This window comes from Hydra vulgaris, chromosome 15 (genome assembly GCF_038396675.1).
Source record: "Hydra vulgaris chromosome 15, alternate assembly HydraT2T_AEP".
NCBI classification, from domain to species: domain Eukaryota; kingdom Metazoa; phylum Cnidaria; class Hydrozoa; order Anthoathecata; family Hydridae; genus Hydra; species Hydra vulgaris.
This window is the reverse complement of record NC_088934.1, coordinates 26,759,286-26,785,385: the sequence shown is the minus strand read 5'-3', so window position 1 is coordinate 26,785,385 and position 26,100 is coordinate 26,759,286. Positions and strand designations below refer to the sequence as shown.

Sequence of the window (26,100 nt, the reverse complement as noted above, 5' to 3'; positions counted from 1 at the left end):
AAATATTAACTTCATCAAAAACTGTGAAGTACCTCGGAGTTTGGCTGGATGAGAGTCTTTCTTTTAAGTACCATCAAACTTACTTACAGACTAAGCTAAGCCGATCAGTTGGAATGTTAGCCAAGATCAGACATTTCGTAAATTTTGAAACACTTATGAGTATTTATCATGCCATATTTGGATCGCACTTTAGGTATGCGCGTCAGATTTGGGGTAAAAAAAAAGGTCCGTTAAACCAGCTAGTTTCACTTCAAAACAAAGCCCTTAAAATTATTCACTTTCAAAATTTCCTATTTGACAATGTTTCTCTACTGTATAAATTGTCTAAAATTCTAAGGCTTAACGACAATATTACTTATTTAAATTGTTTACTTGTATGGGATTATCTTCATGATAAGCTTCCAATTTCCTTCAAGAACTTTTTCCTTCAAATATGTAACAAACATTCTCACTTTCTAAAATCCTCTTCATGCAACAATATCTTTGTAGAACATACTAAGACAATAAAATTTGGCAGCGAATCAATTAAACATCAGTGCACCAATGCTTGGAACAATCTCCCTTATTCTTTTAAAACTGAAAACTCAATTTCTCGATATAATTTTCTCAATAAATTAAAAAAACACTATTTGGATAGCTACTAGAATAACAGCATCAATAAAAGCAATATATCACTGTTAATAGTTTTATTTATTTTATCTTTTTTTTTTTTTTTTTTTTTTTTCAAAGAATCTTTACAGCTTTTTTGTCGTCCTTGTACAATGATTGAATGTGTATGTGCGTATGCTTGTGTGGGTATATGTATGCGTGTGTGGGTATATGTATGTGTGCAAATGCGTGTATATGTGTATGCATGTGTATATCATTAGTAATTATACTATTTGTAAACATCCTTGAATTGTAAAATCATGTAATTCAGAATATATTGATTGATTGATATAAATGTTTGCTCAACTACATTTTGAAAAAAGCGTAGAATTGTCCTGATAACTTATTTAAGTATTTAAGATATATAAATAATAAAATAATAATATATAAATAGGTAAAACAATCTTTTTAATAATTTTACGCAGGATAACAACTACTTAATTTAATTTAAGAAACCAGTTTATGAAGGTTAAATATTTGGCTTGAAATATTCAACTAAAAACAACAGGTTTAATGCAATATATTTTTGCGTCCCGTAAGTAACACAGCATATAATCAACTATAATTCCTAAACCTATAATAACTGAACACAATGTACAAGAAACCAAATAAATGATTTTGGGATAATTCATAAATATTTAAACATCTAATCTGTTAAAATAAAAAATATATATCTAAAAATGTGACGTTACAAAAATCAAAATGTCCCGTAAGTAATGGTGGAATTGCACTTTTGTGTAATTTTTATATTGTCGTAAATTTCTATGTTTTGTTTATACTGTTGAGTAATTTTGTGCATCGTTTATATTGACGTGTACATTTGTGTATTGTTTATGTTGACGTGTATTATTTTGTGGTCTTGTTGCTAATTATTTTTATTATTGTTTCATTTTATATTTGTTGCTATTATTCAAATACTTCTTATTTTTTGTCTCATCATAATATTTAAAGATATCCTTTTTTTTTTTATGTTATATCATCCTTCTGATCGTCAAACGTTGTGTTATCTCATTCATTCGTTATCTCTCGTGTCAGTCTATTCCCTTTTTCCCTTTTTTGTGTTAGTTGTCGAGCTTTTTTAAGTCGGGGAACATGGGGTAAGATGACGAATGGGGCAAGATGACAACCTACAGTTATCTCTTAAGAAAAACTAAATATTCATTCAGCGATTGCGGTTCTGTAGTAAACAGACGTGCTTTTGCTACGAAAGAAATAAAATAATAAAATTGATATTGCAAGTTTTATTTATTTATTTATTTTTCAAATCTTGTCAATAATGAGTTCAAAACTTAACACTGAAGTCTCAATAAAATTAGTTCGTGAAATATTTCAAGAAATGTTCCAAAAACAACAAAAATATATTTTAGCGTTAATAAGTGCAAATTTAAAACTGGCTAACGATCGAATTGATGGATTGCTAAAAGAAATTAATACATTAAAGAATTCTTGTGAAGTTTTAAAAAAGGAAAACGAAAACCGAAATACCGATCTTAAAAAAACAAACAAGCAGATGATAAAGTATGAAAAAATACAAAAAGACATTGAAGAAAGTCTAACGTTCTATCAGGATTGCCATGATAAAAAAGTTAGCGATTTGGAAAAAAAATTGATAAATGATAAAAAAGTCAGTGATGTGGAAAAAAAAATATGGTCGAATGCAACCATAGGGGAGAATGAAAAAAATAGATTTAGACAACTAGAAGATCGTCAAAGGAGAAACAATCTTCGAATCGAAGGAGTCAAAGAAAATGATAACGAAAACTGGGATGATACGGAAGTAAAAATAATAAACCTTCTTGAAAATAACCTCAATGTAAAGATGTAATCATAGAAAGAGCGCACAGAACTGGTATTATCGATATTAAAAAGTCTAGAACAATTGTAATTAAGTTACTAAATTATAAAGACAAAGTAAAGATTTTAAAAAACGCCAACAAACTACAAGGTTCTGGAATTTATATTAACGAGGATTTTTCGCTAGAAACTACTATAATAAGAAAGAAACTTCTTGAAGAAAGCAAAACGCATAGGATAAACGGTAAATATTCCGTTGTTATATATGATAAGCTCATTGTTAAAGAATTTAGAAAAAAAAATCATGTTAAATGATTTTTTTTTTTTTAGTTAAATTTATATTGATTTATTTTTTTATTTAAAATGGCTGATAATATTGTTTTATCAAACATAAATTTTAATTCACAGAAAAAGCCAATAATTTTAAACAACTATTCGGATCCCGATTATAATTTTTTTAACGATAGTCAAGTAATTAAAAATACTAGCCCGATATACTATAACCCAAATTCAAAAATTATTGATAAAGGAATGGAAGATAATTCGTTTTCAATGCTTCACATTAATATTAGAAGTATTCAAAAAAATTTTGAGTCATTAAAACAATTTTTACATAAAATTAACATTAGATTTCAGGTAATCTGTCTCAGCGAGACATGGTGTAACGATGTAAGCATTGAAAACAATTCCAATTTTCAATTACCTTATTATAAAGTAATTCATCAAGTTAGAGCATCAAATAAGGAAGGTGGAGGTTTGTGTATATACATAAAAAATTCAATTTTATTCAAAAGGAAACCACAGTTAAGTTGAACCACTAATGATTATGAATCTTTATGTGTTGAAATTATTAATAAAACTTCAAGAAATATCGTCATCCATGCTTTATATAGACCGCCCTCAGGAAGTATTAAGGCATTTGAAAATCACATTAAAAGTATAATTTAAAAAAAATCATCTTTAAATAAATGTGTTTATATTGTTGGTGACATTAATCTTAATATATTAGAATACGACAAAAATAAAAACATTAGGAACTTCTTTAACACAATTTTTCAAAATAGTTATATTCCCCTAATCAATAACAAGTGTAACAAGAAAAAGTGCAACATCTTTAGATCAAATTATTACAAATGATTTCGTAAATATTAAAATAAGGACAGGTATATTTAAATCTGACATTTCTGATCACTTCCCTATTTTTACTCTATCGCAAAAATGCATTGACTATGATGCTCTTAGTGATAGAAAAAAATTAATTACAACACGGTTAGTAAACGACGCTTCCATCAAAAATTTCCATAAACTTCTTACTGGTGTCAACTGGGACACCCTACAACTAAATCTAAATGCCGATAAAGCATATGATATCTTTTTAACTGAATTTCTTAATCTTTATAATAAAGCATTCCCGGAAGTTACTAAAGTTATCAAAACAAAAATACTTTTAAACCCCTGGATCACGAGGGGCATTCTTAAATCCTCAAAAAAAAAACAACGTTCATATAACAAGTTTCTTAAAAAAAAAACTCTTAAAAATGAAACTTAAAAATTACAAAACCTATAAACGGCTATATGAATCAGTTTTAAAACGCTCAAAGAAACATTACTATTCGGAACAATTATTTAAACACAAAAATGATTCGAAAAAAACATGGCAAATTATAAAGGAGGTAATCGGTAAAAAACGTTTATACGGTAATTTACTTCCGAAAAATCTTAAAGTGAATAACAATTTTATTGTAAATAAATCCTTAGTGGCCGAAACACTTAATCAGTTTTTTGTAAATATAGGTCCTATTTTATCATCAAATATAGCAACTTCTAAAATACACTTTAAGTCTTACGTAACCTCAAACAACATTAGTGTTATGTCTAATCCTAAACTTACGGAAAATGAATTATTAGACGCAGTCTCTTTGTTAAAGCCCAAAGAAAGTGTAGGTTTCGATTCTATAAGTAGTAATGTCTTTATTAAATCGATAAAATACATCACAATTCCATTATTACATATTTTTAATTTATCTTTAAAACATGGTGTTTTTCCAGAAAACCTAAAAATTGCAAAAATCATTCCAATTTTAAAATCAGGCGATCCTTCTGAAGTTGCAAATTATCGTCCAATCTCAATTCTTAATTGTTTTTCTAAAATATTAGAGCGAGTTATGTATAATAGGCTTTATTCTTTTTTAAATGTAAATAATATTCTTTACCATAAACAATTTGGATTCAAATCTGGCCATTCCACCGATCATGCAATCATTCACCTTGTTAAGGACATATTTAAATCGTTTGATGAAGGCAAGTATACCCTTGGTCTTTTTATCGATTTAAGTAAAGCTTTCGATACAGTCAATCATTAAATCCTTCTATCGAAACTCAAAAGTTATGGTATAAAAAATACTAACTTGTCCTGGTTCGAGAGTTATTTGACTAATAGGAAGCAGTGTATAGTTTATGATGAAGGAAAAAACTAATTATGAGACATTTACATGTGGTGTTCCTCAAGGATCAATTTTAGGGCCACTTCTATTTCTTGTTTATATAAACGATTTAAATAAATTTTCTAACATTTTAAATACAATTTTATTTGCAAATGATACCAGCTTGTTTTATTCCAATAAAGATATCAATATATTATTCCAAACATTAAACAAAGAACTAGACAAACTAACCCAATGGTTTAAATCAAACAAGTTATCTTTAAATATTACTAAAACAAAATACACTTTATTCCATCGCCTACATAAAAAATCAGATATTCCCTTAGAACTTCCGGACCTTTTTATTGACAATCAATTAATAAAGAGAGAGCAATCAATAAAGTTTTTAGGCGTGTTTCTAGACGAAAATGTAACCTGGAGGGAACATATAGGTGTAGTTGAAGATAAAATATCAAAAAATTTAGGTATAATGTACAAAGCAAAGCAGTTATTACATTGATCTTGTTTAAAAAACATTTACTTTTCTTTTATTGATTGCTACTTAAGTTATGCGAACATTGCTTGGTGTAGCACTAACGCGACGAAAATAAAAAAATTGCTTAGCAAACAAAAACAGGCTATAAGGATAATTTCAAACGTAGATCGCTTCTCACACACACAAACACTATTTAATGAACTCAATATCCTAAATGTATATAAACTAAACCTCCATCAAGTTCTTATTTTCATGTTCAAACTTGATAAAAATATATTACCAATCTTATTTTATTCAATTTTTGAAAAAATAAATCACATATACCCTACTAGATTTTCAAAATACAACTACATTCAATCCAAAACTTATTATTCCGCTACTAAATTCTGTAAACCGAGGACCAAAGTTGTGGAACATAATATTAAATAATGAAATGAAAACTAATTATTCTCTAAACCAATTCAAAACAAAACTTAAGAGCCATTGTCAGAGAAATGTAGGCAAAATAAGCAAATTTTGGAAGTGATGTCTTCAAATTGTACTCATTTTTAGATATTTTGTAAAATAAAATGAAAATTGGCCACTGGTAATTTTTTTTTCAAAAATTTTTATTAATTACGGAGATATTGAGTCCCAAAATTTGGCCCGTTTTGAGAAAATTTTGCGCATGGAGTGCAATTGCTACTTTGAGGAGTAGTTTTAGCAACATGAATATGACAGAAACATTTCTTTTTAATTTTTTTACTAATCTGGGTAGGTTTCTACAGTAAAAGTAAAAATTCAACATGATTACATTTTCAGTTGTCTAGAAATCGTGGTCCGAAACCACAACATTTGAAATTTTACCCTAACTTTGAGCTCTAATATCTCTTAAGGCCAATACTTGCACGTAGTTTTTTTAGGTGTTTTTGAAAGACACTAAAACATACATTGATTTTTTGAAACAAAAACCATGTGCATGCAAGGACCTATGAAGGAGTAACCTGCCAAAAATCACTTTTTGCGTTCAACGCGCTTTGATAGATTACCCATAACAACTGTGGCCTTAGGTCCACCATAAACAGTATAAGTTATTTATTTTCCTTAAATATGCATCTTTCAATATATAAAAAAAAATCCATGTGCTCTGGTGATAAAAAGCCTACAGAATTCCTAGAAGTAGCTTTATTTTGCCAATTTTTTAACTAAAAAAATACCCTAGCAACGGTATAGATATACTTAGCAACGGCTACTTTACAGCCATATCAATTAGTGCTGCTATTAAAAATTTTAATATAATACTTTTTTATAAAGAAACTGTACAAGAGAACTTGAAAAAAATACATATAGCACTTAAAATAAAAACAAATAAAAACTATATATAAATAAATACAATGTTCAACTATATATAAATAAATACAATTGTATATATATATATATATAATATATATATATATATATATATATATATATATATATATATATATATATATATATATATATATATATATATATATATATTTGTGTTTATTTTATATATTAAATAGAACATTTTATTTATTTCATTTGTAGATAGAACGAGATAATACTGCGGGGACGAAATGACTGCCGACTTAGTATGACATTTTTGTTAATGACTACTTGGTACATACCATGGTTTACTTGAATTACATAACATAATTTTTTTTCAGCAGTTTTCAGTAGAAGAATTAAAATTTGTTAGTAAAAACTGAATTATTTTAATATTAGTCAATAAATAATTATCAATAAACAAAATATGTCAGAGAGCAAGAATAAAGTCAGTCCTTATGAGAAATGCATATATTTTAATAAAGAGAAGACTTCTTGTGGTCCCTTTAAGCGTTGGAACAAAGATGGAATCTTTCAAGTTAATGAATTAACTGCTGACATAACTAATCATTTACATGCTTTAAAGGTATGAATAATATTAGAGTATTATTTGCTTTTTTATTAAAAGAAACAGGATTTCTTTCTCCATAGAAGGAAAATCTAACGTTACTGTTTTATAGCTTCTACCGACAAACCAGTGGAATGAAAAAACCTTGATTGAAAGCCGACTACAAGCTTATCTTTCACGCTATGACTCATTATGTGCGTACCATCGTTTTTCTTTTGGTATTGGCTGGAAGCAGCCAAACAGTTGTCAACACCCAAGACATGAATTTCAAATCGGTAAAAAAGCACCAAAAATTAGATCCATCCCTTTGAACACCCTTGCTGCTTATAATGAAAAGAATTTATCACTTCCTGTTGGAGCCGTATTTTGCTTCAGCCACCTAAAAAGTATTTCTACAGGTAACAATATTGACATGTTAGAACCAGCTCCAACACCAATAAAGTCTTGCTTTCCTGCTGATGACATATATGTTCCAGATATAACAATCATTTCAGATGAAACTATCGAAGAATCAAAAAAAACAGCTAGCTATTTGTGTGAAGCATTTAGAGCAAGTCCACTGTCCTTTCAGATAAAGCAAAAGCGAATAGAAGACTTAACCCCAGGAACCAAACAGAAAGTTAAGAAGAAATTTGAAAAATTTAAAATGCAGCTTGAGAAGATATTTGCTGAAGCAATTGCACCAGGTCAATCAGAGGTACTAATTTCTCAAGTGTTACACAATGAGGATGAATATGGTTCAACACAATTGGTTCCAGAAGACCTTGTTGTACCAGTTAAGATGTTTCAAGAAAGCGATTCTGTAGGACAAATTTTTTTGCTTTCAGTTATTAACCATAAAAAGTACACTAAAGAAGCATTAATGAAAATCTTTAATTGCAAAAAACATCAAATTGAAAAGCACGCAAGTTGCAAAAACAAAACAGAGAATTTTCCATACCAAAAAAGGAAAAGGTAAACATATGCCGAATGCCACAGGAAAAAATAGAACATTTTTTAGAATTTATGTTTTGTCGAGGTTTGCTGCAAGATGTAGCTTATGGTGTAAATAAAATAAAGTTTGACAATGGAGAGGAAAAAAAAGTGGCTAATGCCATTTTAATGATGAAGTTTAGCCATACAATCACATTTTATAAAGAAGTTTGCCAAGAAACTAATTATCTCCCTATGTCAGATACTTCTTTATGGAGAATTCTTCGTGGAATAAAACCTTCTCAAAGGAAAGCTTTGGCTGGTCTTGATGATGTCACGGCAGCTGGCATGGATGGGTTTCAAACTTTGATTGCTATTTCTGAAAAGTGGAAGTATAAAAATATTACTAAGTTCCTTGAAAAGGGTAAAAGGTATTTGAAGAGTAATTATCCTTTCAAGTGTAGTGAAAGTTCCACTTTGCATAGTCACTCTACTTCTTTTGCTCTTTCAGATATAGATCCAGACTTGAATCAACCCTTTATAGCTGCTGAAAATGAACAATGTTTTGACTGTGCAAACCTCATTTCAGCAATCAACCAGGTTCGTGAGTTAGTTATAGAAAGTAAAGATGAAGATCTTCTATATGATTTAAATGTGGCTACTGAAGATGTTGAAGCCTATATGAAGCATCAAATACGTGATGCACAACAAAAAATGGCCAAAATAATGGCTTTTGAGCAACTTGATGAGGAAACTGGTTTTTGGCTGAAAGATTTTTGTCAGAAAATTTTGCCAGCTAAATTCCGTGAAAGCCAAAAGGATTATTTCGGAAAGAAAAGAATGACTCTACATGTTGAAATCTTCTTCTTCCATGAAAATGGTCAAATGAAAAAAAAAGTCTATTTTACTGCTGTCTATAGATGTCAGCAAAGCCTTGTTGATGTACTCTGTTTAGCTGATGTTGTTTTAACCAAAGTTCGAAATGATTTTCCTTGTTTAAAAAACCTTTATGCTAAGTCAGATAATGCATCATCTTATCATGGCAACTTCTACTTAGAAGCTCTTTACAAAGTTTGCATTGCAAAACAATTCTTTCTTAAAAGGTTACAATGAGCCGTCACGTGGAAAATATCAATGTGACAGAGAGTCAGCAGGAGCGAAATGTGTTATAAGGAGTTTTATTGATGCTGGAAACAATATGTTGACTGCAGAAGATATTTATGAGGCTCTTCATTATGGCAATGGAATTCAAAATGCTGATGTCGCTGTAATTACAATAGACTCCAAAGCTTCTACTCTATCAGGAACAAATCTGATTCCCAGCATTAATAGCTATCATTCTTTTCAGTTTTTCTCTGATCACATGATAATGTGGAGATACTTCCGAATTGGAAAAGGTAAAAAATGGAACTATACTAATGTGACATTCCATTCTTTAGTTCAAATTGTTAAGCCCTATAGTTCAACTTGCAAAAGTTATACTGCGCCATCAGTTTTCAAAAAAAAACGTATTGATAGAAGTGTTAACACTCTTAAGTTTTGTACACAAATTGGTTGTGCTGAATCATTTTATGATACTGAATTATTAGCAGAGCATATACTTTCAGAAAACCACACTTCTCAATCTGTGGCAAAATCTATGGTAGACAGAGCAAGACTTTCCTATGTCAACAAAATGAACCTAAATTCGAACCTTAATTCTTCTGATCACCTGCTATTATTCCATTCTATCATTAAACAAGGGATTGAAAACTTCACAAGCATCACTGGATGGGCATTACCAAAAAGAAAAAATTTAGATATTCTTCAAAGCAAAAAACATTGCTAATGCAGATGTTTATGGCTGGAGAAGAATGTGGGAAGAAAACGAATCCAGATCAAGTTCACCAACAGCTGAGGACAATGTTAAAGCTATGTGAATATGTGACAACTCAACAAATTCGATCATTATTCTGTAGGCAAGTAAATTAACTTGTATATTTACAAATACCCAAAGTATGTATGCTAAAAAATGTGACTTTTTTCTTTTCTTGGGACTTGAGATAAATATTTCGCAATTTCCTTTATCCTTCAAGTGTAATTTTTTAGATGGAGTAAGCAAAAAAAAACAGGAAGGTTGGCAACCACTTTTTGTGAAGAGGTTAACTTAACTGATGATGTGATTGATGAAACTGTTGATATGAAAGACGCACTTGAAAACGAAGAAGATGATTTAAACAATGATATTCAGTTGATTGCAAAGGAGTTAGCAGCTGATTTTCAAATTGGTGATTGGATTGTTGTTCCATACTTTATGCAATGGTATCCTGCAATAATTAAAAATGTAAGAAGTTTTAACACTATAATATTGTATTTTTGTGTATTGAGATCTATTACAAAATTATTGGTTTATTAACCAAATTAACTAATTTCAAGGAATATTTAGGAAGCAGCAATGATTAGACGTTACTTTACCTCAACCATTAGGTCAATGATGATGATATATATGTTTCTTGTATGGAATATTCTGTTACACCTGGAAAGAACTGCTTCAAGTGGCTAACCAAAGAAAATATTCTCCAATATTTGTCTCTTGATGTTGTTTGTAAGATTGATGCACCAACACCAACTAATGAAAAAGGTGATTATTCACTCTCAAAAGACGATATTGACAACGTGGAGATTCAGATCGGCCATTAATAAATTTGTTATATATTTTTCTTAATTCTTAGAAAACTGTATTTCTGGGGTATTTTTTTAGTTAAAAAATTGGCAAAATAAAGCTACTTCTAGGAATTCTGTAGGCTTTTTATCACCAGAGCACATGGATTTTTTTTTATATATTGAAAGATGCATATTTAAGGAAAATAAATAACTTATACTGTTTATGGTGGACCTAAGGCCACAGTTGTTATGGGTAATCTATCAAAGCGCGTTGAACGCAAAAAGTGATTTTTGGCAGGTTACTCCTTCATAGGTCCTTGCATGCACATGGTTTTTGTTTCAAAAAATCAATGTATGTTTTAGTGTCTTTCAAAAACACCTAAAAAAACTACGTGCAAGTATTGGCCTTAAGAGATATTAGAGCTCAAAGTTAGGGTAAAATTTCAAATGTTGTGGTTTCGGACCACGATTTCTAGACAACTGAAAATGTAATCATGTTGAATTTTTACTTTTACTGTAGAAACCTACCCAGATTAGTAAAAAAATTAAAAAGAAATGTTTCTGTCATATTCATGTTGCTAAAACTACTCCTCAAAGTAGCAATTGCACTCCATGCGCAAAATTTTCTCAAAACGGGCCAAATTTTGGGACTCAATATCTCCGTAATTAATAAAAATTTTTGAAAAAAAAATTACCAGTGGCCAATTTTCATTTTATTTTACAAAATATCTAAAAATGAGTACAATTTGAAGACATCACTTCCAGACTTTGCCTAGATTTCTCAGACAATGGCTCTTAAGCAATTACTTTTGTTAACTGAAAATGAATTAAATTTTTTCTAATAAAACTTCTTTATATTAGAAATCAATAATTAATAGTTAATTAATTACTTTAGATTATTAATACATAATTAATCAATAATTGTACATATATTTTTATCATTTTAAATGATAATCTTCTTTTTGAGAAATTTATTTTTTATTTTTGCGTTATTTATTAATCTTTTACTTTTATTTTATACTGTTTATTTGCTTTTACTTAATTGGCAATGAAAAGTATTACAAATATAATTAAATAAGTTAAACTATAAAATGCTCTACCAATAAAATGTTTTTATATAAAATCATATCTTCTTATTTTTCAAACCAATTCTTAAATGTTATTTTTGTCATTTAATATTTTAATAAATTTTGTTTCTTTTATTTTACAAAGCAATTTTTATATCTTATTTTTTGAAAAACTATAAATTTTAAACGATATGCGATATATTTAAATTTTCTTTTATAATATATATCAGAGATATATACATTGAAACTATATTTTATTGTCAAACTATATTTTGTCTAGTAATGACGCATTTTTTGGGGCTTAATGATAAGACTAAATTTGTCTTCTTCTAGCCCCGGTCATGTAATTATTTTTTTTATAAGTTACGACTGTAAATTTTTTTTTATCGGCAAAGTGTAAATAAATAAAAAAATATAACAGTTGACTTTAGCTGAAAGGGAAGTAGATTAGTTTTACTAGATTTATCAATGGTTTCTTTTTAAATATTATTTTTGTGACGAAAGTTAAGTATTAAAAAGTTTTTCCGACATTGAGAAAAAAACTTTTTATCCTCGTTTTACTTGATTTATTACATCGCTACATCACCAGCTAAAGGTAAGCGAGAAATTTTTATTTAATTTGACAAAACTGGAAGCCATACAAGAAGTATTAGGCTATGATAATTTGATTATGTACTTATTCTGATTCATTTTAAAGATTGTATTAGTCTGGGGCAAGATGACCGGGGCAAGATGTCTTGTCCGTAATCTATATTAAACGGAAGTTTACTTGTACTGTTTGCTATTCTTGTATTGTTCAGTAATTATTTTATTATGAAATACAATATTTGTTTGAAAATAGTTTTATTTTGTTGCGTTGGAGTTTGCTACAAACTGATTGCTAGGTTGTTACTGTTTTTTTTTGCATTGACCGATATAAATATATAATTTATTAGTTTTAAAAGTTACACCTTTATTTGTATAACTTTTTTAATAAAAAAGAATCTGTGATGATGGTTTTTGAGGCGTTTATAGCTTCATAGAGTTTTCTTTTCTTAAAGTTTTAAACTTTGTTAACTCAAATCGTCATCTTGCCCCGTATGCGGGGCAAGATGACGATTTGAGTTAACATCGTTTAATGAGTTTTTCCTTAGCTATTTTCTACTTTTAGAGTGGTTTTTTGATACATCAGTGACGCGGAATGATTTTTTATCACTTTTAAATCAAGTTTTAATTTTTGGGACAGATATTGACTAAGATACAGGCGTTTTTCGAAACGTTCGTCATCTTGCCCCACGTTCCCCTATTATTGTTTTTCTTTTAATTTTGTTTTATTTTGTATAGGTCGCAACCTATATTACTTTTTTTTGCTTTCTTTGTTTATTTTATTAAGGTGTCACTCCAATGACTAGTTTTTAACTATACTAGTGACACCGAACCTAATTTTGTAAAATTGTAAATAACTTTGTAATTTTTTCAATTTTACGGTTAAATAAATAGATAGAAAAAAAAATGTAGTTTGCATTTAATCTTAATGCATGCACTGTTACGAGCATATATGTTGCTTGCAGACATGTTACGAGCATATATTTTTGTTGCATGTGTTTGCTTGCAGTCTTGTTGGAAGCGAAAATGTTTAAAAAAAAAAAAAAGAATGTTAAATACATGCGTATTTGTATAACATTTATGTAAATGGGAAAATATGGGAAAGTCCACAAGCCCCGGACGGCGGGTAGCTCAGGACACTTGATATACAGCTTAAACTAAAGAAGCTATGTGATTTTTAAATACTATAAAAACATTATTTATTTGAAAATATGGCATATGCAAAATATCTATCATAATATGCCGAAGCGATTTGCTGGGAGTGTAAGATATTGTTTGCCACCTCCAGAAGAGCGATGTATCATAATATTTGGTTCACATAATAATATATTTAGTTTTATGTTTAATAAAAACTTTTTATTGATTAAAGATGCAATTTTATTAACAATATTGATTAAAGAAAAAATTCGTTTAATACTTTAATTCACTGGCTTTAAAACAAGTATTTGTTGATGAGGTATGATCTAATGGTATCATCGGACACGTGTTTGAAGGATGGTTCCGAACAACTTAATCCGTTTACATATAAAAAATGAGCAACTTTTTTATATAAATGATAATACATTTATCTAATACACAAAACCATAATGGTGATTCATTTAAATCCAATAAAAAGACGTTAGATTTGAAAAAAGTGCTTTTAAAGTGTTTATATTCATTAGTAAAAAGCTAATGTTTGTATTTCTTAATGATGACGTTGAATTTTTCGTATTGTAGCGTGTTTTAATTTAATTTAAAAATTTACTAAGTTACAAAATATCAAAAACAGCATCGGTCTAATTTCTATAGACCGTCATCAGACGTAAAATACCAATTTAGAAACTGTTATAAAATAAAATATTAAAAACCATAAAGAAGTCATTACAAAGACGACGTCAATAAAAATTGTTTTATGATTTTCTTAAATAGTGCACAGTGTGCCCAGAATCAGATTCTTTGGATCAAAGAATCTTATTCTGAGGTTAAATTTTAAGTGTGTGCACTCTGACCCAGGGAATGGCACAACAGTGAGGGAAGGGGAGGGGCGCAGAGAATCATGCCCCCACTTTTTCTAAATTTTTCAAATAAACTATAAAGTATAAATTAAAGAACATATTTTTTTTAAAAATTTGTCTGCTGCCGCCCTCCGCTGCGATCCCTTTGACCAATAAGTTACTAGCAGGCTATGTTGCTTTGAAGTCAACTGACATGATTCTGGCATGACGTATGACTAATATATGGGTAATTACTAATTTACTCTAATTATGACTAATTTATGGGTAATATAACTTTTGAAAAATGATTTTATATCATATTCTAAATCAAGTATATTTGAGTTCAAAATAGTTTAATATCAAATACAAATATACATAGACATAAGTCTCGAACATTCTCTAATTATCATTTTTTTCTCACTAAGGACATTTTTCACATCATACTCTACATCCTTTTGTGGTATGTCCAAGTTTTCCATATGTTCTACATTGCAAAAGTCTTTTTTTACTGGCTTTTTTATTTTTATTGGTTGTGTTCTTATTATAAGTCTAAAGTAAATGTCATGTGTATTTATTTACAATGACATCTGCCTTGCCTTACAACTTTTTCCTAATTTATAAGCTTTTATCAATAGTGAACCCATGTAGAATACATACTAGGTCATTGACATCACTTCTGGAACAATTGCAATAGTGGCAAAAAGCACCAGAAAAAAGTATGGTTGGTTTTTGGAATAAAAATCTACCATTTTTATTTAAAAACCAACCACACTTACCTCTATTTTTACAAATATTTATAAACCACTTTCTAAAAGAATAGTCTAATTTTTATGTAAAATACTCCTTTACAATCTTTCTAGTTTCTTTTGCTTTGACTAGAGTAACAAGCCTGCTAAATTAATGTAATTAATGGGATTGGATTAGTCCAGATTACTTGGTTTTTTGAATCTTTAAATTTAAGGAGACACCAAAAGGAACAAATATAGTTCTTTCCCTTTAAGTCTATAGTTTGAGGATCAGAAAAGTAATGGCAATAGTTGGGATTTCCAGAACCATGAAGTCCTAATCTACCCTCTACATGTACAGAATGTAAATGTAGAGAGTAAATTTGGAATTTTAATTTGAAAAAACCTGGATATGTCAAGTAGCGACTCGACAGTATCTTTGATAACTGTGTTCATGGAGGATGAAGTCTTCATGAAGTGATTTCCGTTCTCTTTTAGCCTGTGCAGCTCCCTCATCTTTTATATTAATCATAGATAATGATGTTGATGATTATGCTGCAGGTGGATTCCCAGACAGTTTTATCCCAATTTCCTTTCTTCGAGTTTCCAATTTGACCATAAGTTTCTAATTCGACTACTATTTTTTTTTTTTTTTTTTATCCAATGAACTTAATTCTCTGTTCAAATTTATTAAAAATTCTTCAAATTCTTCTTTTTTTATCAATAACATTTTGACACAAGATATCAAAGGTATTATTGGATTGTCTGTAAAAAGTGGTTTCGTAATCACGGAACCTCGAATATCAACACGCACGAACAATCTAAGTTTAAATTTAAATTACTCAATTTCCGGTGATAACCGGACTGTGAAATTTTTATACATAAAAATAAAAAGTCTATATTATAATGAAACAATTGAGTTTGTTTGCGGCCTCCTGCGGCCTTATTTTTCCTATCACTCTGCTTTTAATTAAAGAAATATATTTTCACATAACTTAGAATTTTTTTAGGTCAAAACAAACCTACACAAATTATATGTTTAAACTTCAATTTTTATTTTAACTTAAATAACTCACAAACTCAATATCATTTCCAGATCAGAGCAGAAAAAATGTTTTAAATTCACGGAGTTGTTTTTATTGTATAGCACTTCTAAGTTGTTGTTAAAAAACAGTATCGATACAATTTTAAGATAAATATTTTGCTTCACTTTTTTCTTCAACTTCAAACAGCTATAAAAATAAAAAAATTTGAACTTATTAAATTAAAACTATTTAAAGTTAACAAATAAAATGTTCAAAAAATGAATTTTTTCATGCTCTGGTCACATTGTGTAGTGGTCTTCTATTTGAAGCAACTTTTACCCCGCTATCCCTGTTCAGTAATACCGGGGTTTGTTTGCGCGTAACTAATTTCAAGCGATTCCGTTATTTTCCTTTTATGATAATGGTCATTTATAGATAACGTTTTTGTGTACACCCATTCGAATCAACCCCCCCCCCCCTCAACTTAATATTCCGCCCTCCCCACTTTTTTTAATTTTTAGGTTGTACTTTTTTAATTTTTAGATTCTAGAAATTATTTGAAGAATATTTTTATGGTGAAAAAAATGTGTAGTATGTTAATTTACCCTATTTTTTTATCCATTAAAGTGTAATTATATTGGATTTGTGTATTGATAAGTAAATTCTTACAAGAAAAAACTAAAACTTTAAAAATTAACATTTATTCAGAAAAAAACTATTCATCTCCTCTGAGGAGATCCTGTACGTCAAGATCTAAGTTAGGACTAGCAATTGTCTTGAGGTTTTTGAAAGCAATGGAAGAGATCACAGAATCGTTCCTTATAAGTAGATAATGGAATTGTTTTTGCATCACAATAATTCTAGATATTTTGCATGTGTAATTAAGTCTTGTATTTCTTATGGTCCTATTTTGTGCTTCCTGAGCCACCCCAGAATAGATCTCAATAGGAAGATCCAAATGCTCAGCTATTTGAAACCCATGCTCCAGAACCTTTTAAAGTTTGAGTCGCATAATGTACCTTGGATAGGCTTTCACTTTCAGCGCTGAAGTTTCAAAGCAGTATGCTTTAAAAGCATCCAAATTTAGGTGGAATCCACTGCAAACTGCATTCGATATATTTCTGAGTCTTACAATAATGTCCAAGCTAACTTCTGTTATTTCAGAGAAAGATTCTGCTGCAAGAAATGCTCTTCTTGCAGTATTTCCTGCATTGATATTTCCAAATCTCTGCTTAGTATCAACCACTAAACTTAACTATTATAAACCATTTCTTGGTTTTCTTTTTCCAATCTTTCATAGACAGCTTATCTTATATATATATATATATATATATATATATATATATATATATATATATATATATATATATATATATATATATATATATATATATATATATATATACTTGGCTTAGCAGAATAAACATTGAAAGATTGTGTTGAGTTTTTACCTGTTATAGCATTCACTGCCTTGAACTTTTATTTCTATTTTTACTTTCTTGTCGAAATCTTGAAGAATTTCTATTTGCTTCTTAACATCTAAGTCTTCAGCTCTTATTGACTCCTTTATTTCTTTTTGGTATTGTAAGTGAACAAGCCTGCAAAAAGGTTGGCTTAAAGGCTTTGGGTAAGACCATACAGTGGTGTTCTCTATTTCCTGTTTTAATGAAACAATTGCAGTTGGAACATGGATTTTTCATTTTTAACTCAAGTTGCAAAATCTGCATCATTAAACTTTTGGTTGTATACACTTTGAGATGATCCCTCATCCATTCCAGCTTTCAGATTAAGTTTTCCAGTTGATTCTGATCCATCTTGTCATTCTGTATTAGATTTGTTCATAATAATTGATAAAGTGTGGTTCACCATTGATTGAACATAAAAGTTCAATTTGACTGAAGGGTATATCTCGGCATTCTGTTTCAATCATAAGTTCACATGATATTGTGACTCACAGAGATCATAGTTTATCATTAATGAAAGGGCCTCTTCTACTTTCATCATTATTGTATACGATTTTGTATTTTCAATACTTTTCCGGGCTTGAGTTGGATTTTTTACAGGGTGTTTAATAACTTTTGAAAAGTCTGCTTTTCCTGGGCTTGATTTAGCCCTCAATTCAGAAGCACAGGCAAGTTCTTCAACGGTCATCAATTAAATAAAAAAGTATAATATTTTAAGAAAAAACTTGCTCTTTTATACTTAATTAGCTACCAAAAACATGTAGATTTTAATATACCTATATTATATAATATACCTATATTATATAATATACCTATATGTAGATTTAGATTTAGACTTTTCTCCTTTTAGTTCTTTCCAAGCTATCAGTCTATGGTGTGGCAGGTCTTCTTAGTCTTGATGTAGGAGGAGTAAGTCTTCCATACAGTTCTAACGCCATCCATTCTTTATCACGTTCCTCAAATCGAGCGAAGATTTTTCTGTGCTTGTCATAATTTATCTTTAGCATGGCAACAAATGTTTTAATCTTTCCTTTTAAATCTTCTAAGTCATAAACATTTATCCTAATCTTTACTTCTTTCTCAATTACTGAGCACAAGTTGGAATTATTAATCCCAACTACCATAATTAAATTAACAATTATGCCAAATAAGGATGTTTAACAAAAAATTACTGTAATATGAGCTGAGGAACAAGAAAACGGAAATTACAGCCTCCCCTTCTCCCAACCCTTTGGGAGGGGGAACAGCATTTTAAACATAATTTTTTTTTAAATTTAAAATAGAATTGAAATTTATATATATATATATATATATATATATATATATATATATATATATATATATATATATATATATATATATATATATATTATTTACAAATTTAATTCCCAATTTGTAACAAGAGCAAAATATTATATAAATAATGTTGTGGAAGCCATTTCTAATTAGTGAAATAGCGGCTTTACTTAACGGATCGAAGATAGGCATGTATACAATATACAATTGTAGCAAGTATTTAAGGCGGTTCCTAAACCATTGGGGTCTAGGAATAGATTGTACCGTTATCGAAGCGGCCTTCCTCTCACATTGTTTTGCTCCATTTTTATTTAAATGATGATTATTATTATTTAAATAATGATATTAAAAAATAGAAAACTAATTTATAAGTGAATCATGATTGCCATAGAATTTTTGGTAAAACTGCAGAAAGGTTAAGCAAATACAAAATAATAAAACGTTAATGACGCAGCATGTGTTTTGTCTATTCGCAGGATGTTTGTTGTATTGTAATGTTACGTATTTAAGGGGGTTTAAATAAAACTTTAAATACGTCTTAAAATAAAGTAGAATTTAAATTAAATATAAAGTTTTTTTATATAATGTTCCGATATGTTGTAAGCAGAGAAAGTTAGGGGGGAGGTCATTTACTGCTTTTTAGTTTTTTCTGTTTCTTCTAAATTAACTTGTAACCTTAAAGTTAATAGTAACATTTTTAAATACAACTTTAACATAGTCAAGAAAAAACTTTTAAACTTTAAGAAATTCTTTGAAATAGTTGTAAACAGTTATTTTAAAAATATTAGCAAAAGTTATTGTAAATATCTTAAAATAACAAAGGTCATTGTTCATTGGTTTTCATTCAAATTTACTTTAAAACAACAAACATCGTTTTACGATATTTCTAGTTTTGAAAATATTTTTGGAGAATTTAAAAAATTTTGTTTATTTTGAGTTATACTCTTCAAACCAAAAATAAAATTAATCACGCAATCGTACCGTCGTACGAATACCTATCGTACTTTTATAAAACCAATCAGCATATTATATCTGATGGAAATTATATATGATGGAGATTATATCTGATGGAAATTATAAATGATGGAGAGAAACCTGATGAAAAGAGTTTAGAAATAAAACACTAAAACTTAGGTTCATTAATATTTTATATTCTCCTAAATGGAGGAGTAAAAACATTTAAAAAGTTTCCTTTGTTGCCCTTTTATAATAGATAGTCATAATTTTCTTAAAAAGTTTAAAAATACAGTTTGTGAACTTACCTTTATGTAACAGAAATGCAGCGTAGAAAGTGTAAAAAGCCATCCAAGCAACATTCTGTAATCGAAATATATTTCGTTTGTGAGGATTACTTAAAATTGAAAGTTATTTCTCAATTGAAATATGACACTGGATATGGCTCCATGTATTGCTTAATGTAAACAATTTTTGTGTTGCATCAAAAGAAAAAAAGAAAACATTTGTTTTTTTCTGCCGTATAACAGTACACAATGTTAATAATTAGTTGTAAACATTCAAGACATGAATGAAGTTAAAGTTTTTTTATGTTATACCGGAAACTTCTTCAAATCCCCGTTGAGAAATTTCTTCCCGATCCTAACGTTTCTAAATAAAAATCTACATAAAAGAGATCATTACTTTTTTATTATCGCTTAATGTGTTTATAAATCACATTTTAAGTCATTGCTATTTCTGTGATTTATATACTTTTTTTACGATATTCCTAGGCCATAAATGTTGAATTGTCTACTGCTCCGTAAGTAGTTCAGACCAAATCAATAAATAGGTGATGGTATACCAAAAAATATGGTATACAGTGCTGGCCAAAAAGATCCGACCACTAAGGTTTTTAAATGCAACAAACAACATTCGCATAAGTCAATGACACACTTTCGAAGAAACCAACAAGTAGTTCACATCAAAAAAGAGTTTCTAGTACCTCGAATGTCTTCCTCCGGCTTTGAGGACAGCTTCTATTCTTCGAGGCATAGAGGCAACAAGAGAGTCACAATAATCAGGCGTTATTTTTTGGGACCACGCCCCCAGTATAACCTCCTTCAATGTTGTCGCCGACGTCGAGTTTGCTTTTGCCACTTCTGCTTTCAATTTTACCCAGAAATTTTCAATCGGGTTTAAATCCGGTGATGAGCCATGCCACGGAGCAAGAACATTGATGGAATTCTCATGAAACCATGTCTTGACGATCTTTGCTCCCCAAATCATAATTGCAGGGCAATGTTTTACCGCTGGAGAAAACTAACGGGCATTGTAGCGTGTGTTTGGTGGCCGTCGAACATTCACTCTATGCGTCGCAAATTGTTTCACCTACAATTCGTCTGAGATCATGACACGTCGCCACATTGCCACGGTCCAATTTTTATGTGTTTTACAAAATTTGAGGCGGTCACAAATATTTTTCTGAGAGTCGTGGTTTTAATGCAACACGATAGGATCGAAGACTGAAATAGTCCACAAGACGTCGCCGAATGGTGCGAGAGCTCACATTTAAATCAGGAGGCAGTTAATTGAGAATTTGTGAAGATGATGCCAGTGGGTCCTTTGTGGCTGCACGGCGGATCATAGCGTCAGTTTTTATTGTGGTACATCTCGGTCTGCCACTGGATCTTCCTGCAGCGCTGGTGCCTGTAGACTTGATGTGCTGAATGACGTTGTGAACAGTTGTCTTAGGCATTTGTAAACGTGCGGCAATCGCACGTTCAGACTTTCTCGTCTTCCATCAAAAGTCGTATTTTACCACGTTTTCCAGATGATGTTGTCGCCATAGTCAAATGCAAATAGTAATTCACAGTCACGCATGCAATGGTATATATAACAATGGTACAACTGTTTTAATTGGCTGATAACTAGCCAATCACGCATGCAAAGCGTGATGGTGAAATTCCGAGGCAAGCGCCTACACTACAATGTACATACTGTATACATAGATAAACAATGCCTGGTCGGATCTTTTTGACCAGCACTGTAGTCACTTAGTTTGGTTAGATTATTATAATATCATAATTTACAAGTAAAAGGCAAAGTTTTCAAATAAACTTTTGCATCAATTTTTGTACGTCGATAATCTTAAAAGTGAGTTTTATTTTAGACAAAATATTTTTTTTGAAAACAAAAAATCACTGACTTCATAATGCGCAAGTAATTTTTTTTTTTACACATTAAGGTGAGTTTGCATTTTATATGAAATTAAAAGTAGGGTAAATTTATGAGATTCGGGCAGCATCGAGTTTCGAGCAAACAGCCTTTGGCATCAAAAAAATCACACTGCTTTTAATTTTATAACAGTGTTGATTTACGTTCTAGTTAATAAAAAATTTTTTTATCCAGTTAATGTTAATATCATGTCATTAGACCAATTATCTATAATAAAAAAGATGTTTTTAGTCACTATACAATGGTTTTCTGCTTAAAATGAAAAAAACTTAAATCTTTTTTTAACACATCTAACTTTTAAACTTAACTGTGCAACAATGGAGTACGACACTTCTTTGAAACAAGTACGAGTCCCCACCCAATTTTACGAATCATGTTTAAAAAAATAAAAAATAAAAATACTACAAATAAAAATTTTTTTTATGTAAAAAAATTCTGCACGAATTATTGAAGGCATCATATTTTGGACAATCTACCCGAAATTCAGTTTCACAATATTAAGTTTTGTGCATTATTTACTTTTAGTTAACGACGTTTTTGATCGCGTTTTGAAGTTTTAAATAATTTAACAACAACCGTCAAAGTTGCTAGTGATGTTTATTAGACAATACGAAAAAATTAAAACAACATTATCAGCATGACTTTAATTCAAGTAATTAATTTAATATTTGTAATCAAATTTGATCTGGCAAAACTGAATGATTGCATAATAAACATATTTTAATTTTGTAATTTAATTACTCTCAATTGACAATGAGTACCAAGAAAATAAAAAAATACCAAATATACAATGAAGTCGTTGTTGGTTATGTCCGTAATAATAATTTTTCTTGTAGAAAGGCAAGTATAAAATATAACGTAGCTGGCAATCCAGCTAACATATTAATTGCGTGGTTCGGTCTGTCCCCAATTAGCTTCGACTTACTAAGTGTTCAATTTAAACCTTGTATTTTATTTTATATTTACATGTTTTTAAAAGGCATTTCGAACTTGCAAAGAGAATACCGAAAAATTTGGGCCAGGCGAAACAATTCTCATGCTCAAATTAAGCAATGGTTTATAGACCTGGAGAATTATTTGTTTGAAGTACACTAAATAAATGCTTTACAGTCCCTATTACAAGAAATTTAAAAAAATTTAGTTTTTTGTAGTAGTTCTTCTAAACTTCAGTATAAACCTTCAGTACTCTACCTTTAATACTCCAGATATCCAAAAGAATATCGTTAGTGTCAAACCGGTACAGTCTACGTTTATTATCCCAACAACTACAACATCTGATAATCTAATTCCTAGAGAATTAATTTGTACTGAGTATAATGAATTTTTGCGTTCTGCATCAAATTTGACCACTCCAGCACCACCCAGTTTAAACAACATTTCTAATGAACCATCCGCTTCATCAAATACATTTTACGAAAATTAGCAGTATTCTCCATTTAAAAGTTACATAAAATTTCAAAAAAATGTCATAATAAGCAGAAAAGATCCAAGGAGGCTTGTTAAAACAACTTATGCTGTCAATGGAATTGATTTTTTTTTCTCTCATAAAGATATCAACAAAAGAAAAAGAAAAAAAATGAGAAAGAAAGAACAAGAGTGAGAGAAAATATATCAAAATTAAAAAAAGTGTGTCAAGGGCTTGTCTCAAAAGAAGTCAATTCTCAGAAATTTCTGAATCCTGATAGTTATTGATATCTGATAGTTATTGAATTTAGAATAAATCAATTGCATGTTTTCTATTTTTATTTTATTGTTTTATAAAAGTTTCCAACTATTGTTTAGTTTTCTTTTATGCAATAACGTAAGATATATTTTTAGTACATTTTTAAAATAATAATCGGCAAGTCATATTTATTCTTTAAAGTCTTATAATCCTAATCGGTTTTTACAAGTCTTAAAAGTTGAAAAAGTCTATATAAAGGCTGGATCACTGGGACACTTAATTAGCTCCAGGTCCCTTTTTTTTTAAATTCCAAAACGGGCTTTAATTCTATAGTAAATATTTAATCTCTAAAAATAATTTATACAGAAATATAAGAATTACCTATTTTTCTAAAATAAATCTACTAAGTTTAAAATATAAACAAAATGCACGAGATTAAACTTTACTTTGCCAACTTACACGATATTGTGCAAATTGTTTACGAAAAATATTGAATTGAAAACAAATACATGAAATAAAAAAAGTATTTATTTGTTTTCCAAATTATTACTATGTTGTAGATAAAATTATTGGCTCCTCCAATGATAACGGGTGATCGGAAGTTATCGGACAAATCCTAATTTCATTATTTGAGCATAATAATTAGTTTTTGTGGTTTTATGCGTAGGCATAAACGTTCTATAAATTATAAACTTTATTATTTGAAACACAATTATTTAAAATGAGGTTAAATGCAGCTGAACGAGAATCTTTTCGAAAGCGACTAAAAATGTTTTTTGTAAATAAACCTAATATAAAAAAAAAAAAAATCGTAAATCATTTTGAAAAGGAAGGATTTGCTCGAAGTACAACACATGATAACCTAAAAAGACTTGAAACTGTTCCATCGTTTTCTGATAGATAGCACCCTGGTCGTCCGACATCCTGGACTAGAGAAAAGAAAGCCGAATTAACGAGACTTGACAACAATCGAAAAGGGGTCAGTCAGAGAAAAATAGGTATTAAATTCGGTGTAAATCAATCGACAATTGGTCGTCAGTTAAAAAAAATGATTATTAAATATAGAAAACGTGAAAAGACTCCAAAATACACTATAGAACAACAAATAAAGGCAAAGAAAAAAAGCAGGAAACTAGTTAACCAACTCTATAACACAAAATCGCTTCTAGTCATCGATGACGAAAAATACTTTTGTTTTGCTGGGGACAACATGCCTGGAAATTCTGGATACTACACAAACAACAAAAAGACACGCCCAGAAAGTGTTCGTTTTATAGGAAAAGAGAAATTTCCAAAAAAATTATTAATGTGGATAGTCATATCTGACCGTGGTATGTCCGAGCCATTGTTTCGCACTTCCAAGGCTGTAGCGATCAATTCATCAATCTATATTAATAAATGTTCAGAAAAACGACTTCTTTCATTTATTCACAAGTATCATGGAGACTTTAAGTATTTATTTTGGCCAGATTTAGCAAGTTCTCATTATTCTAAAAATTCACCCGTTATCCTGGAAACCCTTTGTTCAGATGCCATGGTGTTTGCAGCAAACGTTAACCAAACTGCCCAAAATTTGCCAACTTCACGGAAATTATGTAAACCTATATACAAACGATCGTTATGAAGAAGTCCTTGCGTTCTTATCAGAGCACCGCAGAAGAGCATTTTCACCCATTGCTTTTTTGGCATGGTAACAAGTACCAACATCTAGCGACTGCAAAATATGTGACAAAAATGATGATAATTAAATTAACAAGATATTGTAAAAAAGTACGACCCAATAGCATGCTTCCATCTACAAATATAATATGAACACCTATAAATCGTTAACTTTAATTAGATTTTTTTTATTAAAATCTTTTAAAAAAGGAAATAAAGTAATGTCATTATCATATTTGACGTAGATTTATGAGGAATACAAGTTATTTTTTGAATAATTATGACAAAAACAACGTTTTAATTAGAGACTCAAAAATCTTTCAGACATAGCAACATCCTTAGCAACCTTTCTCAAATCATGCTGACTTGATTTTTTTTTTTTATGTTTATTCATTTCATTTGCCGTTATTTTCAATAAGATTTATAATATAATATGGGCAGGACGTCAAGAAGATTGTAAATTATATTTCACATAATATTATTTACAATAAGATTTGTAATAAAATATGGGCAGGATCTCTAGAATATCGTAATGACCTTATCACAAAACCATTAACAATATATAGTTCTTTTTTCTTCCACAATAAGAACAATTATCAGGGAAGGGTTTCATCAGGGAAGACCTTCTTTTTTCGCGTTCTCTTCACAGTAAACAAGATT

At 29.5% G+C, this 26,100-nt stretch overlaps 1 protein-coding gene across 2 annotated transcripts in view; it reads right to left on the bottom strand.

Moving 5' to 3' along the window:
• The window catches only part of LOC136092418 (neurogenic locus notch homolog protein 1-like), a 69,412-nt gene extending 49,103 nt beyond the window's left edge, over positions 1–20,309 (bottom strand). For both annotated transcript variants that reach the window (XM_065820648.1, XM_065820649.1), the window contains exon 1: positions 20,210–20,309. In XM_065820648.1, coding sequence (XP_065676720.1) covers positions 20,210–20,263 — 54 coding nt within the window. In that variant the 5' untranslated portion in view covers positions 20,264–20,309. The remainder of the gene's footprint in view (positions 1–20,209) is intronic.
• Positions 20,310–26,100: the final 5,791 nt, after the last annotated feature.